The sequence below is a fragment of the Thunnus maccoyii genome, chromosome 24, assembly GCF_910596095.1.
Source record: "Thunnus maccoyii chromosome 24, fThuMac1.1, whole genome shotgun sequence".
NCBI lineage: Eukaryota > Metazoa > Chordata > Actinopteri > Scombriformes > Scombridae > Thunnus > Thunnus maccoyii.
The window spans coordinates 1,217,042-1,233,826 of record NC_056556.1 but is presented as its reverse complement, the minus strand read 5'-3'; the positions used below and the strand labels follow the sequence as shown (position 1 = coordinate 1,233,826).

Here is a 16,785-nt window from a genome sequence, read left to right as displayed (position 1 = left end):
ACAAGTCTTCCTCTGCAAAAAAGTGAATGACGTTAGTTGATGGCAGCAGTTTCTGTGACCTGGGACACCATATGTTTGTTGACAAGTCCGCCAGCTCCACCCAACTCATTTGCATATTGGGATCCTTTCACAATGTGGGCACAGCTGAGAAAAACAGAAGGCATTTTAATAGCAAGTGTAAATGCAAAATGCCATTGATCAGATGTCATTATCCAGATAATGTATCCAGATACAGATCACATGTTAATAGCAGGTGTAAATGGGGCCAGTGTGTCAGAGGAGACTCTGGAGAAGGACAGAGTGCCAGCAGGACAGTCCACATAAGCTCCCATACTTTTCACTACAAACATGTTTTACAATAAATCTCTATCATTAAATACATAAACAAAGCAAGAAAAAGGAGACTCTTCATTAAATAATATTATTATCATTATTTCCATTTCATAGAATAATCATGAGACTTATTTAACAAGTTCAATGACAATTTTTCAAATGCTGCTATTGGTCCAACCAACATAGATAATATCTTGAGTATATTATAATTCTATATACTGAAGAATAAAAGTGTCATCCTTCCATTTAGTCTTGATTTATCTTTCTAAAGTTTAGCAGCTGCAGCATTATTTGGATTTGTACTGATTGATAGACGTGCAGAGAGTGAAACTGCACCCCCTACAGGTCAGAAGGAAGCACTGACATATGAATGAAAATGTGTTTAGTTGAAGTCATCCAGATTGAATAGTTGGAGTTTGTTTGTGTCTCAGCTGCAGGCAGCAGCAGCGTGAGGACAGACAGCAGGATGAAGACGCTCAGCAGCCGACGACTCATCATGTTTCAGCCCAACTGAAGAGTCAAACACAACAACAACACGTGATCAGAGGATTTGAAACTCTGAAACTTGTCATCATTTCCATCAGCGCAGCATCAGTCTTTCATTTCAAACTAGTTTGAAAATCTGTTTTTTTAGAAAACCAAACCAAGAGCTGTTTGATTCTTTTTACTTTCTATTTTTCTATTATTTATTTCATTTAACATCACAAATAAAGTGTATTAGTATTATTATTATTATTATTATTATTATAGCAGAAAAAGATTTGATTTGTCTTTTTGATTGAAGATAAATGTCCAATCAGAAGCAGAGACATCCAGATATAAAAAGAACATAAAAGCAGCAAATAAACAAAAATCCCTGAAATAAAGAAGGAAATATTCAATTAAGATTTCAACATAAATGTGGATTGTAAAGCTGCTACACAAATAAATTTGATTTTTCAACATGTGAAAATGTTCAGGACTGTAAAATCAGACACATGTTTATTTCTGATAGTAAGAGTTTCTTAACGGACTGTAAAAGTCTTGTTTGGTGACATTTGGAGAAAGATTTAGTTTTTCCAAACCTGCATGTTCAGCATGATGGAAATAGAAAACAGCTGTTAGTTTGGATGAAGTTTGACAGCAGGAGTCCAGATGTTTTCTTCATCTTTCAAATGAAGTGAAAAAGAGAAAAATGAGAGTTTTTCTGTGATAAAGTAAAGTGGAGAACTGTACCTGGATCTGTAGATGTGATGGTTTCTCCTCCATGCTTGCAGCTCTGTGTGCAGTCTGTGTTGGATGTTGAGCTGTGAGCTTTTGACTTTCTTCTTTGTTTCCTCTCTCAGCTCCTCGTCACATACCTGATCTGACCTCTGACCTCTGACCTGCTGATTGTCACAGCAGAAGAAGACAAACGGACGTCTGTATTCACTTTGTGTGCAGAAAGTTAACCGACACACGTGTTTCACTGTTTTCTTCCTGGAGAAGAAAACACTTGCTTTTTGTCCAAAGCACATTTTCCAAATATAACTATTAATGTTGATGATTTATATCAAAATGTGACTTTTCATTCAAAGTTGAGTTGTGTGAAGGTTGTAGAAATGAGAAACTGACCCTGCGCTAAACTGTGTGTGAATAAATAATATAACTATTAATAATGTTCAGCTTATTATTAGAGTGCCATTTTTCTGAATCTGACAATAAAGATCAAATGAAAGCTTCTATTATTATTTATGATCCTTTTTTATTGGACATAACAGGTGATACTGCAGATACATTTATTTCTGCCTGAGTAACATAAACATACAAATGATCAACTTTACTTGATACAACACAAAAGAAATTCAAGATTTAGTTTGTCATTTTCTTGTGTATTTGAATACACAAAAAATGAAATGCTGTTCCTCCCAGCCCACAGCAGTGCAACAACAACAAAAATGATAAAGATATACTGTATATCTAAAAATTCCCTTTAAAAAATGATAAAAAAATAAATAAATAAATCACAGGAGAAAAAACCCCAAAATAAAACAAAACAAACAAACAAAAAAGAACAAGAAGTTAGCACAATGCATTAAAGTGCGTTTAGAGGGAAAAGTACATGTCTCAGTTCGATGTAGACAACTCTAGCATGTCAATGATTGATCAGCACTGATGGGGGAGTTATATAATCCATTTTGCTGTCCAGAGAACCTTAGGCAACATCATTGTTGGAACTGCCAGTTTGTACGGGTTAACAGTTAGCCTAGCTTGCACTCATCTGTGCTTGCCCCATTTCCATATCCTGTTGCACCTCTTTCTATGTTTCCTCTCCGGTGCAGCTTCAGGCAAGTGGGCTCCTTTGGGTCCACTGGGTATAGCACTTGGTCTGCTACACCCAGTATGATCAACTGATTTAGCTCCCAGCCAGTATTTCTCATAGCAAAAATCTTTGTCATAAATGTCCAAAAGAAACTGTCGATCATAGACATATTTCTCCTGCACTCCACACGATGACAGAGTCGTAGACAATGACAAAGACACGGCATAATTGGAACTAGGAAAGGCTGCTGCAAACATTGGTTGCACTGCCATCACACCAGTTCATGGAGAGAGAGGGAAACAGAGAGAGAGAGAATACCACCAACAAGGACCCCATAACTTCTCTTCTTGTCTTCACAAAATAACTCTTCCGTTAGCTTCCCCAGTGCAGTTTCTCCTTTGGAATAGTGGCAGCTAGCAATTAGCAGTTGACAGCTAGCAAGTTGTTTTGATTTAAAAAAATATATCCAAAGATGATATTTCCTCTTCTGTTCTACCTTATTACTGCCGTTACCTCTTCTTTAGAGTCTTTTCTGAAGATTATTTGAAGGTGATTTATTAAAATGTCCCACCTTTTAGGACCAAGTTTGAGATGTATTCAGGAAACCATCTCTGGTGCAGCCACTCTCTCTTATAGAACATTGTACTTTTCTGGGCTTTAATTCAGACAAAATGAGACATTTAAAGATGCCACCTTTGACACTGTGAAATTAGAATGAGCATTTAAGAAAATTTTCACAATTTCCTGACATTTTTTGGCATTTTTGACAAAGCCATGAATTGATTAACAGACTAATAATAATGTTTATTTGCAGCTTTACATGCACATCCAATAGACACAAATAAGAACATGTTGGTGTATGATTAAAAAACAACTGGACAAGAACCCCCCCAAAAAAACAAAAGGGAGGAAAATTAACAAACTGCCTCTATAGGCCAGCGGATACTTACTGTCATTATGTTATAGTTAATTGGCAAAACTATTCCAACATTTTTGAAAACCTTCATCACAACTTCCGAACCTCCAAACAGTCCTCTAACAGACTGAGCTATCTGCTCTGAGAAAATTAACTTCTTTTGTAAATGTGCATATATGTGACTGACAAACGAACTGTCAGTCATGTGGAAACCATGTTGGGTTTAGACACTGCATTTACAACCAGTCAGAGATCAGGTTGGTACTAAATAACATGAGAGGGCTTCTCTTACAGGAAGAGACTCCCTCCTACAGAGAACACAGAGACACTGAGTGACCAAACCTGCTTGACCAGAACACAAACCCAGGATACAGAGGCTGAGTGAATGTGGTGTTGAAGGTGTGGAGGTGGATCAGTGTGTCAGAGGAGACTCTGTAGAAGGACAGAGTGCCAGCAGGACAGTCCACATACACTGCTACTCTGTTAGAGACAGAGGAGGAGGAGGAGGAGGGGTCTGTTCCTCTCTTATCGTGCCAGACACAGTAACCACCATCGGAGCACTCCAGACTCCAGGACTGATCATTCCCTCCAAACCAGGAGTCAGCTCTGCCTCCTTTCCTGCTGATTCCTCTGTAACTCACTGCTATCAAAACGCTTCCTCTCCACTCAACCTCCCAGTAACAACGACCAGTCAGTTCATCTCTACACAGCAGCTGAGGCATGCCATCAAATCTGTCTGGATGATCAGGATATGACTGATCCTCCTCCACATATGTCACCTTCCTGTTGTTGTCAGACAGTTCAAGGTTTTTGTGTACTGTGTTTGGATCCAGTGTGAGTTCACAGAAATCTGATGGCAAGAGCAACACACAATACAGCTGCAGTTATTGATCTATCATCTGTTTGATGATGACATAATCTTCATCCTCAGTAGCAATGTTGTCACAGTTTTCATAAATAAAAAAACACTTACACTTCCTCAGACCTGGTGTCAACCATCGGACTCCAGCAGGCTGCAGCCTGAAAGGAGGAAGGGGTTCAGAGCAGCACGTTCTCTTTCAGCATGCAAACATGGACGTTACATCGCTCTAGTCTACTGTTTGATTATTCTGTTCAAATGTGGGGTTGGGCTTTGATAGACTTTGATCCAATCGTAATCCAGTATCCCAATCCTTCTGAAACCCTGAGTGAATCTAATCAGGTTTAACTTTCAACATTTACAGGAAACTTCTACAGTTAGAAATAACAAAAAATCAAAGATTCAGTTGAGATCTCTGATCAGCTCTGACAGAGAAACTTTTCAGCTCCTCTTCCTCTATCACACTTTTCCTCTCCATACCTGACAGTGTCCAGTCCCCAATGTGGATCATCCAGTCCAGCAGACAGCAGCTTCTCTCCTTTGTCTCCTGGATGGTTGTAGCTCAGGTCAAGCTCTCTCAGATGGGAGGGGTTGGAGCTCAGAGCTGAGGCCAGAGAAGCACAGCCTTCCTCTGTGATCAGACATCCTGACAGGCTGCAAACACACAAAGACAGTCTGAGAGTACTGCTGTGTGCAGTTAAATACAACAACAAACTGTCTCCAAACTAACTAACTAACAAACTTAAAGATAAACTGAATCAGGGAGATCCAGAAAGTTGAACATCCAGCCAGATGGGAAAAGTCACAGGCTGAGAGATGATTCAGAAGCATGTTACCTTGTCATTGTGATCCAAACGTTAAAAAAACATTCAAATGTGTTTATAAAGAGGGAAGATTTTGCCAAAAGGAAGACTAAAGAATACTTTTAGCAGAGTGCTGTGTGCACTTTTCAGGTTTGGTATGTTGAAGTTTTTTTAAACTAAACAAAATCAAGGAGCCCCCTGCCATAAAATGTGACTTCACAGTGGTTCATCAAAGTATCCACCATACAGAGGAATAGTCTGCTCTTTAGCCTGACACTGGTGCTCGAAGAACCCCCTGTGAATACTTATGTGAAAACAGTAAAAATCTGCTTGGAAAGTAATTCTCTACAGCTGAAGTTTGGTAAAAACTGGTTTGAGAAATATTAGCAGAGACATTCTTACACAGCTTTAATGTTTATCCTCTAATATCGTTCAGATTTTAAATGTTAATCTGTTGATCAGGTTGATGAACCCTGACCTGAGTGTTTCCAGTGTACAGTGTGGACTCCCCAGTCCAGCAGACAGCAGCTTCACTCCTGAATTCTGAAGATTGTTGTTACTCAGGTCAAGCTCTCTCAGACTAGTGGACTGGCAGCTGAGAACTGAGGAAAGAGCTGCACAGCTTCCCTCTGAGAGGTTACAGTCACACAGCCTGGAGAGGAAATACAACAAAAAACAAGTAAAAAGTTATTAATTTTGTTGAAAAGATAGAGTATTTAAATAATGATCAATAAATCCAACTATCCCTGTACTTACAGAGCTTTGCTGGAGGCTTTGACAACTGGCAGCAGCCTCAGAAGAGCCCCCTCCGAAGCAGAGTATTTCTTCAGGTCAAACATGTCCAGATCTTTTTCTGATGACAGTAAGATGAAGACCAGAGCTGACCACTGAGCAGGAGACAGTTTATCCGTGGAGAGACTTCCTGATCTCAGGGACTGTTGCATCTCCTCCACGAGATAACGATCATTCAGTTCATTCAGACAGTGGAAAAGATTGATGGTTTTCTCTGTAGATAGATTCTCACTGATCTTCTTCTTGATGTAATCGACTGTTTCCTGATAAGTCTGTGAGCTACTTCCTGTCTGTGTCAGCAGGTCTTGTAGGAGATTCTGATTGGTCTGCAGTGAAAGACCCAGTAGAAAGCGGAGGAACAAGTCCAGGTGTCCATTTGGACTCTGTAAGGCCACGTCCACAGCACTCTGGTAGAGGTGTGTCATTACAGATTCTTGTTTAGTTTCAGACTTCTGGGATGTTTGTTCTTCTTCTAGAAGATTGAGTCCAGAGTTGATGAATGTCAGATGGACATGAAGAGCAGCCAGAAACTCCTGAACACTCAGATGGACGAAGCAGAATATCTTGTCCTGGTACAGCCCTGTCTCCTCTTTCAAGATCTGTGTGAACACTCCTGAGTACACCGAGGCTGCTCTGATATCGATGCCACAGTCCGTCAGGTCTGATTCATAGAAGATCAGGTTGCCTTTCTGCAGCTGCTCAAAAGCCAGTTTTCCTAGAGACTCAATCATCTTCCTGGTGTCTGGACTCCAGTGTGGATCAGTCTCAGCTCCTCCATCATACTTGATGTTCTTCAGTTTGGCCTGAACAACAAGGAAGTGGATGTACATCTCAGTCAGGGTCTTAGGCAGCTCTCTTCCCTCTCTGCTTTTCAACACATCCTCCAGAACTGTAGCAGTGATCCAGCAGAAGACTGGGATGTGGCACATGATGTGGATGCTTCGTGATGTCTTGATGTGGGAGATGATGGTGCTAGCCTGCTTCTTATTTCTGAATCTCTTCCTGAAGTACTCCTCCTTCTGTGGGTCAGTGAACCCTCTGACCTCTGTCAACATGCAAACACACTCAGGAGGGATCTGATTGGCTGCTGCAGGTCGTGTGGTTATCCAGAGGCGAGCAGAGGGAAGCAGTTTCCCCCTGATGAGGTTTGTCAGCAGCACATCCACTGAGGTGGACTCTGTAACATCAGTCAAGAACTCATTGTTGTGGAAGTCCAGAGGAAGTCGACACTCATCCAGACCATCAAAGATGAACACAACCTGGAACTCTTCAAACCTGCAGATTCCTGCTTCTTTGGTTTCAGTAAAGAAGTGATGAACAAGTTCCACCAAGCTGTACTTTTGGTCTTTCAGCACATTCAGCTCTCTGAAAGTGAATGGAAATGTAAAGTGTATGTCCTTGTTGGCTTTGTTTTCAGCCCAGTCCAGAGTGAACTTCTGTGTTAAGACTGTTTTCCCAATGCCAGCCACTCCCTTTGTCATCACTGTCCTGATTGGTTCATCTCTTCCAGATGAGGCTTTAAAGATGTCCTCTTGTCTGATTGTTGTTTCTGGTCTGACTGGTTTCCTGGATGCTGTTTCAATCTGTCTGACCTCGTGTTCATCATTGACCTCTGCAGTCCCTCCCTCTGTGATGTAGAGCTCTGTGAAGATCTGATTCAGGAGCGTTGGGTTTCCTGCTTTAGCAATCCCCTCAAACACACACTGGAACTTCTTCTGCAGGTTAGATTTGAGTTTAGACTGACAGCCTGCAGGATTTCCTGAATAAACACACATGAAATAAAAGGAATTGATTCATAAAGAAAATATGACAATTTAATTCCTCTAAAGAATGCATATATGAGCATATTTTTCTCCATCTCTTGAGACATCAGTAAATGTCTCGATTTATTCATCATGTTCAATATTTATAGAAATCCTCTTACTGCTTTGCAGACAGTCAGCCAGCTCCTCCTGCTTCATTCTCCTCAGGAAGTGCAGTGTTATTTTCAGAAATGCCTCTCTGCTGCTCCTCCTCTGCTCTTCCTCCTCACTGTCTAACGCCTCCTCATCCTCCCTTTGACGTTCTAAGCATTCTGGGTAATCTGGACTCTGCAGAATCTTCTGCATCTTCTTCAGCTCTTTCTTCACAAAAGTGACAATGTTCTCCTCCAGCAGCTGGAACAGAATACTATATGAATGACACAAACTAAAATCATGAAGCAAACATCAGATCCATGTTGGACTGACAATCCACTGGTCTACAAAGTGTAGTATGGAGATGATTGTGAACAGAATAGATGTAAAAGTAGTTGTTGTACATGTACAGACCATAAATATGGAGTCCAGGTGTGTTTGATCCTGCTGGGCAGACTGACCACTGGGAACCTCTGAGCTCTCCTGGTCCACTCTGTGAAGGAATCATAAAGAATGAGTTCACATTATGTCTGTCCACACAGAGACAAACACAAGCTAAATTTCCATCAAGTGATATTTGGATGTGAACAGAGAATTAGATGACTCCCTGTAGAGGTAAAGCTTTACTGGTCCTGCTGATCCCACTGAGAATCAACAGCTCAGTCTGTTTGTAGCTTTCAGCTCAGAGTCAGTTTGGTTTAGTCCCAACAGCTCTCACCAAGCCTCCATGAAGCTCTCCCTCCCTCACTATATATTGCTGAAGTGCCCTGGAGCAAGGTAGCTAGAGCCAGTATGTGATTGTATCAGACTGGTTGTTCTGGTCAGCTCCAAGTGTGAATGGGTTTTATTTAGTGAGTGTGAATGCTGCTTTTTTATGAATTCACTGTTAAACTTGAACATGATTAACTGTATGAGTACAGCTATATTCAGTGCAGTGTGCAGCACCTGGAGTGGTGAAGCTGACGCTCAGCCAGGGACATAGATGCATGAACTCCTTAAATCTCATGATGAGTGTTGGGGTTCTTATTCTCTAAGGCTTGTCCTTGATCTACTGTCTTGAATTGTACCTCATTTGGATGCTGCTTTGGACAAAAGCATCCGCCAAATAAATAATTGTAAATAAATTATTTTGTTTGGTCTTTATTAAATATGCTCTGATGTTGAAATGCTGTCTGGATAATTCTCCGTGTTCTGCAGGCATTTCTGTTATTGATACTAATGGTTCTCTTGCAGTTGTTTGATGAGGCTAACACACTGCTTCCTTTAGCTCATCCTGCCAGTGACTAATATTAACAGTGTACTCTGAAACTGGCAAGAACCCAAGCTGACCACAGCTGCTGGTCTCTGAGAAGGAAACTACCAACTTTTAATGAGCTTACAGGAGCTGAGTGATACTCAAGAGACAGATTTTGGTTGGGGGGTCATTTTAATACAGTATAGTCAAAAAAGGTTGTGGATGTGTTTGTTTTGGATAACTCAGCATGCTCACTGGGTGGTTAAACCAGTGGCTGCATTTTTTTTGACCTACGTAAAGTATAACGATGCAATTGTTAAACAAAACTCATATAGTTGTCATCTTTATTTTTAGTATGTTGTACATTTTTTGTACACTCTGATGAAGAGCCCCGGCCCTTGTACCCACTCTAACATTCACAATGATCTGCTCTGTCCATCATAACTATAAAATTATCATGAATCAATAGAACTGATAGTTGTAGAAATGAATGCTGAATTCAAACTGCAACAATCTGTTCAGAGATTTCCTTGAATTCTACTGTTGTAAAATACACTGATTGATCTTAAGTTAAATGAACCTAATATAGTTCAATCAGCCAACATGAGTTAAGACTGACATGAATCCTTGTGGTGTACATACTGTGTATATAGAGAGCTAATGTGTCTGACCTCGTCACAGCCTGTAAGCACCCACTTAAAGCTGAGGACAGAGTAGGGAGTGATATCAGCAGCTGCTAATATTATGAAGTCATCTGGGCTCCGTTCTTCATACCTGAATAACGTTAGTTAATAAGTTATCCAGATCAGAATATTGATGATATGACATGAGTCTGGATTTTTTTGGTTCTTCAAAGCGTCCTTAAAATTTATCTGAACTGCTGTCATAATCCTTAAACCCAAACCTGCTATAGTGCAGCTTAGGGCTGGGCAATTAAACTATTTTGTTAATTTTTATGATAAAATCACGATAATGATGATAAATTTATGAGATTTACTTTCGATAGTTATTTTTGAGTCCATTTTCCTCTACCAGCAAAAACACTACACGAATAGCCAATTGTACAGCAGAGAAACAAACGCTTGCAACTGATTCATGTGTCCTGGTCTTCCCATTCAACAACTCAGAGTGACCAGCTGTGTGGAGTAGCCTTCTCAGAAGAGAATAAGCAGCTTTGGGAGCAAAAGCAAGTGCAAGTAAACAGTCACCAGAGACAAAGAAATTGTGCCGAAGATTGGTAATATTTTTTGGCGACCAGTCCTCAGCAGAACAGGAAACGCCACCAACCTCTTTCATCATCTCAAAAAGTATCACCCCACAGAGCACTCCAAAACCTTGAGTTTGCACTATCATGCTAGCGTCAGCCTTCCTTCAAGTAGTAGCCAAAAGCCCAGCCCTCCTGCTAGTCAATCTCTGAAGTTCGACAACCAAAGTTGTGTTTGCTTTTTCAGCAACTACCCCATACAAAAAGAAATCAAAGTGATACAAAGAAATAACCAGTGCCATTGTGTACTGTATTACTAAAGATATGATGTCTATAAGCACAGTTGAAAAACAGGGCTTCAAGAAGCTAATGAGTGTCATGGATGCTAAGAAAAATCTGCCTGGACGAGAATATTTTTTCCGAACATCACTCCCTCAGCTCTACTCAGAGTGTAGAGAAAAGATACAGCTCGGAAATATCACACACTTCACTACCACCAATGATATGTGGTCTATTCACATGTCTGAACCATACACGAGTCTGACAACTCTACGATACAGAGTTTACTTGCAAAAGAGTTCATGATCATTGATTGAGCTATCATGGCTCCTCTTACTACAGAGGACTCTCCATGTTGCTCTAACTGCTACAGACCCCCTATGGAAAATCGCTGTGCTATGGGGATCGCTGTGCTTCTTCTGTGCAGCAGCACTGTGGACCATTTGTAGATGGTTCAGAGGACTAGAATTAGAATGAACAGCTGAGGAAAGGGACTCCAATATACTCTACAATACTCTGACCAACCTTGGGAGCTATACTGTCTGAGGCTATGATAAATCTATGATATCCGTCTTGTCTGTATTAAGCTGTAAAAAGTTGTTGACAACCAGTCCTTAATGGCAGTCAGACAGCTGTGCAACACAGACAGTTTGTCAGAGTTATCAGGCTTAAAAGAGACAGAGCTGAATATATCGTCTGCATAACAGTAATAGGATATATCTCTAAATTTGCTAATAATGTGACTTAAGGGAAGAATATATAAAGCAAATAAAATAGGACCCAAGACAGAACCTTGAGACACTCCACATGAAAGAGCAGCAGTTTCAGACACGTAAGGACCAAGTGACACAGAAAAACTCCTATCTCAGAGGTAGGAGGAGAACCAGTCCAGGGTGCCCCCTCAGACACCCAAATACTGCCTAAGCAGTTAATCATTATTCTGTGACCCACAGTGTCAAAAGCTGCGCTAAGATCCAGCAGCACCAAAACGGAGCACTCATCCACATCAGAAGACATCATCATTGGAGACTCTGTTAAGAGCAGTTTAGGTGAAATGCTTTTCACAGAAACCCGTTTGGAACTTATCTAAGATGTTGTGTGCAGTCAAGACAGCAGTGAGCTGTTTGGCAACAACTTTCTCTAAAATTTTTGAAATAAAAGGCAGCTTGGATATAGGCCTGTAGTTATTGGGACTGTATGGATCAATGTTCGCTTTTTTCAGGAGAGGCTGAACAACTGCATGTTTGAAGTAAACTGGGACACAACCAGATTGCAATGGGCTGTTTATAATGGCATGGATCGATAGACTCAGGTGCATTTTTAAGCACGGACGTGGGGTAAAAGGTCCTAAAGTCTGGAGGAGGATTTCAAGCTGCCCACCAGATCAGTGAGGTCTTGCAGGGAAAGGGGAGAAAAACAGTCCAGAATTGACGGCCGAATTGCATAAGTGGAGAGGGGATTAAAAGAGGGGATAATGCTAGCTCTGACATCTCTAATCTTATCTACAAAGAAGGAGAAAAAATTACTGCAATCCTTATTCGACAAAACAGGTACATCCGGAGGTGCAGGAGCAATAGTGTTGTTTATAGTGTCAAACAGGATTTTGAATTTTAAGCTTATTACGCAATATACAACTCAGCTTAAAAAAAAAACTGAAGAAATTGTCACAACAAGCAGCCAGACCTCCTGCACACTCATTCACTAATCAAATCAACATCAACAGGTGACTGAACAACCACTCAATTAAAACTGGATCAATTGAAAATGAATGAGTGAGTCCAGACAGCTCACTGTAACTTCAACAAGTAAAATACCTACAGCACATTATATGATCTCTGCTGCATTCTTGTTAAGGAGATAAATTCACACAACAGCCACACAGAGACATCTATCCATCAGAGATGAAATTAGCGACCAAAGAGACAGAGAGAGAGAAGCTGTATCTGACTCACATTATCTGATGTCTTCTTTCTATCCTGGAGATGAAGTATTCATGTCATAATATCCATTTGTGGCTGTTGGTCTATCATTGGACCAACGCAATGTCAATATTGCATTCTGGTTGTTGATTGGTTAGGGAGGACATCTTCCCTTGGAATGTCATTTTATGTGTCTTGGCCAATCATAGATTAGAATGAAAAAAAATGAAGTACATTAAATTTACATTAAATCCTCCTCTGTCCCCCACTACCCCCCCACCACCACTTCACACACTGCCCTTTCTGCTCCTGCCCTGCAAGTGTTGCTGTTGAAGCATTTTAACCAGAATTTCAATAATGGATTTTTTCCAAAGAAGAGAGAAAAAATATTTAATAAATAACTCTGAGATTTGGTAATAATTTATTTGAACCAAATATTCTTCTTTATATTTTGATCTTCCTCTTGCCTCTCAAAAAATAGAGGAGCAACGTCCTCTGCCTCTATGGACCAGCCTCCACTGGTGTGGGGCCAGACAAGTGTTGAAAAAAATTAAAAGACTTAGTGACGTTAAGAAAATCAGCAGCAAAGCTGAAAGAGACATCATCCACATGAATATTAAAATCACCAACCATAAGAACTCTGTCCAACCTTATGATGAAGGATTAAAAAAAATCACTGAATTCAAATATAAAAGAACTGTTAAAACCAGGGGGTCAGTAAATTAAAATACAATGAAACGGATTGTCTGTGAGCACTGCAGGCAGACAGGTAGGTTCACTCATTATAGTGGGCGGAGAAATAAAGCCAATGAATCAATACATTGATGTATCATGTATCATACACATCATCACCATGTATTTATAAATACAAACACTGTGGATTTCTTCCCATGGACCCGACACGCAAACTGTTTTGGTTCAGTAACTTCCTGCTGTCGGTCAGCCTGATGAAGGCAGTTTGTCCAGCCGCTGTCCTCTCAGCTCCCCAGGAGCTGCAGCTGACAGGCGGCTGCTTCTGTGGACAGAGACGCTGAACGCAGGTCAGAGATCATCATCATCACTGGAGGATGATGTCAACATCCTCCAGTGATGATGATGATCTTGTCCTTCATCTCCTCACTCGATAAAAGAAGAGGAGAGTGTTATGTCCGTTCAATCCACACCGGCTCCAACCTGTATTCAGCATCTCTGTCCACAGAAGCAGCCGTTTTCACCAGGCTGACTGACAGCAGAACGAGCTGTCGCAAATTCTTCTGCAAATTCGTGTTTCTGTCACAAATTCGCATCGCTGTCAGTGTGAATAGTTTTGATGCGAACTATTCGCAGGCAATTATTTCACAATTTCGTATTATTCGCGTCACCCCCAGTGCGTAAGGGCCTTAAAGGCCTTTATGTCCATGAATCTCTTGCCCGTCCCAACACACCTGCCTTATTTGATAACAGTCATATGATCAGCACTCGGCCAATCATTTCTACTCATTCTGCCTTCGTTATTCAAGATATTCCAGGATTTATAATCAATCCCCAAACTGCCGCAAAGAGCCAAATTAGCTGGATGAGAGCTAACAGGATTATTTTAGCCTGATAGCAGCATGTTAGCTTGGATTAGTTAAACCACATTTGAAGAACAAGACCCTGATCGTCACTTACTCTTTCTGTGAAGAATGTTGATTTTTGAAAGCTAATGGTGGTTGCATTGATTCGTCGCTCTTGAAGGACACACAGCTGGGTTCAGGTTCAGGTTCAGGTTCAGGTCCAGCAGAGTCTGGTTTGTGCTGTGTCCTTGTTCTCCTACAAAATACACACAGAGCTTTGAGTGTGAATAATGATGGTGGAGAACAGTGATGGACAGTTAGAGATCCTCATCTCACCTCTGAGCTTTGGTCTGGCTGTCATGTTCCCCACACCGAGAGCGTTTAGAGGGAGGGACTCCCTCCTCTCTGTCCTCACACTGATCCATGCTGCTGAAGTCACATCCACATCAGTCACACACACTTTCTACCTTCATCTGGAGAGGAAACACAAATCATCCTTTGCATCATTTCTCCTTTCAAATCCTAAATATCAGCTGCTCCTCCTGTGATTGGTTGTTATTTTCTGTTATATATCAGTGTGAATGCAGCCAGACAGCAGTGTGAGGCAGAGAAAGCTGCCATCAGCTGCTGTACTTCTACTATCAGTCCACTAGATGGCGTCATGAAGCTGCAGTGAAGTGAAGAGCAGCACACATGATGCATGGAGGAGGATTTACATTCACTGACTCACACTGACTGAATTTCATTCATATTCAGTCAATTCAACACCAATAAACAACATGTCAATAGTTTCAGTTATCTATTAGTTCTCTTATATGATATAAGATATTGAAGCAATAAATACATACATCATCAGCTCCTGTCTAACTGCATATACCAGTAATAAGTCATTATAAAGCAAAAACACAAATAGACTGTATGCATGTTATTGTAGCAACATTGAACTTGATGACGTCCTCTGACTGTCCCTCCACATCAGTCAATACAATACATTTGATTTAAAGCTTTCACAGGAAACAGTAGCAGGCCTATACTGTAGTGTCTGACTTTACGCTGCTGGAAACAACCTTAAAAAAGTAGATTTAGTTTGATTTGTGAGAGCTGAAGAAAGGAAATAATCATCAGCTGTTCATTAATATTGTTTGATTCCAGTAAATCAATCATTTAACAACATGTAGATTTATCTTCCAACATGAGAGTTCTCCAAACTTTCTGATGAAATAAAAACATCATACAGCAAGAAACAAACCCTGAAGTTACTAAAGAGAAAGTTCAACTATGAAACAAAGCAAACTTACAGTTAACATCCAAACTGCTGAAGACAAAGACTCTCCACTCCACGTCCGTCAGAAACGTGTTTGCCAGGTGAGCTGTTTCCTGGAACGAGTCAGAGCTCCACCTGTAGAGGGGGAGGGACAGGTACTACAGTATCTATTGAATGAAATAAGCGAAGCTCCCCCCCCGTCTCCACATCGGTCCTGTAGTAGTAATAGAAACATCTCTATATTCACCTGTAGACACAGAAAGTCAAAGCTGTTCTTCAGCGGCTGTCCGGCCGAGCGGAGCCGCATTTAGTGTCTCAGACAGCGGGGAGAGCAGCGGCTCATCTCCGCCTCCTCCACAGGCTGAATCAGGCAGGAAAACCTGCTGTCAGTCATCAGTAAGTGTTGGACACAGTAATAACAACACTGTGTTCAAATACTGACCATCAACTCAAATCACAAACTCCTCAAATATCGACACAAAATAAATTTTAATGGCGGTTGTTTCTCCGTCGTCCCAAATTTAATTACAGTTAATGCTGAGCTCTGATTAATAAACAGTTTAGCCACAGTAATGTGTTGTTTCTAGTGTAACTAAGTTAACAACAGCTTTAAGTAACGACTCAAACATTTAAAGCGGTTTCGTTACCTTCAGCTGGATGTAGAAATTTATCTGCGCCACAGGGAGCCTGTGGCGCAACTGTCAGAGAAAGTGAAACTAAACCTGAACAAGGAAACACCAAGAGAGATCATTCCTGTTGAAACCAAACTAAACTAAACTACAGTTTTGAGGTACTTGTACTTTACTTTAGTATTTCCATGTGATGCTACTCTCTACATTTCAGAGGGAAATATTGTACTTTCTACTCCACTACATTTATTTGACAGCTTTAGTTCCTTTTCAGATGAAGATTTGACACAATGGATAATATAACAAGCTTTTAAAATACAACACATTGTTAAAGATGAAACCAGTGGTTTCCAACCTTATTGGCCTTTGACGTCTTACAAAAAGCAGTGTGTAGTCGGGGTCACATTTCACATGTCTATGAGTTGTTAACAGCTCCACCAAATAGTGATTTTTCCCTCTAAACTTCTCACATGCTTTCATTTCAATAAATGTTCAAATGATCCAATATTTCAGCAAAAATCAAAGATTAGAGGAAAAGTCCAAAAACTGAAAACAGATTTGTGTATCAGAACTTTGTTTTTTCTTCTTTCCTCTCCCATTAATCATCTCACCACCCCTCAGATTTATCTGCTGACCCTTTGGAGGGGCCCGACCCCTAGGTTGGGAACCACTGAACTAAACTAGCTAACTGTATATAAAGTAGTGTAAACTAGCTCCACCTCCAGCAGCTACAACAGTAACATGCTGCTCTAACACTGATGCTTCACTATTAATAATCTAATGATGTCATATATAATAATATATCAGTCAGAGGGACCAAACCACTACTTTTACTGCAATAC

At 40.6% G+C, this 16,785-nt stretch overlaps 2 protein-coding genes and 1 long non-coding RNA gene across 3 annotated transcripts in view; 1 reads left to right on the top strand and 2 right to left on the bottom strand.

The window, feature by feature from the left end:
- Positions 1–16,785, top strand: part of LOC121891678 (protein NLRC3-like) — a 1,105,688-nt gene that overhangs the window by 430,426 nt on the left and 658,477 nt on the right. The window lies entirely within an intron of this gene.
- LOC121892403 (NLR family CARD domain-containing protein 3-like) lies at positions 3,398–7,945 on the bottom strand. The gene is made up of 6 exons (XM_042405440.1): positions 7,909–7,945; positions 5,949–7,743; positions 5,671–5,844; positions 4,870–5,043; positions 4,504–4,550; positions 3,398–4,380 (listed from the first exon to the last, which is right to left on the bottom strand). Exons 1-6 carry the CDS (start codon positions 7,943–7,945, stop codon positions 3,839–3,841), a joined length of 2,769 nt encoding a protein of 922 aa, XP_042261374.1. The 3' UTR covers positions 3,398–3,838.
- On the bottom strand, positions 8,346–16,074 carry LOC121891755. Its single transcript, XR_006094132.1, has 5 exons — positions 15,562–16,074; positions 15,349–15,449; positions 14,387–14,523; positions 14,166–14,306; positions 8,346–8,372 (listed from the first exon to the last, which is right to left on the bottom strand). It is a non-coding gene; the product is annotated as an uncharacterized LOC121891755 (long non-coding RNA).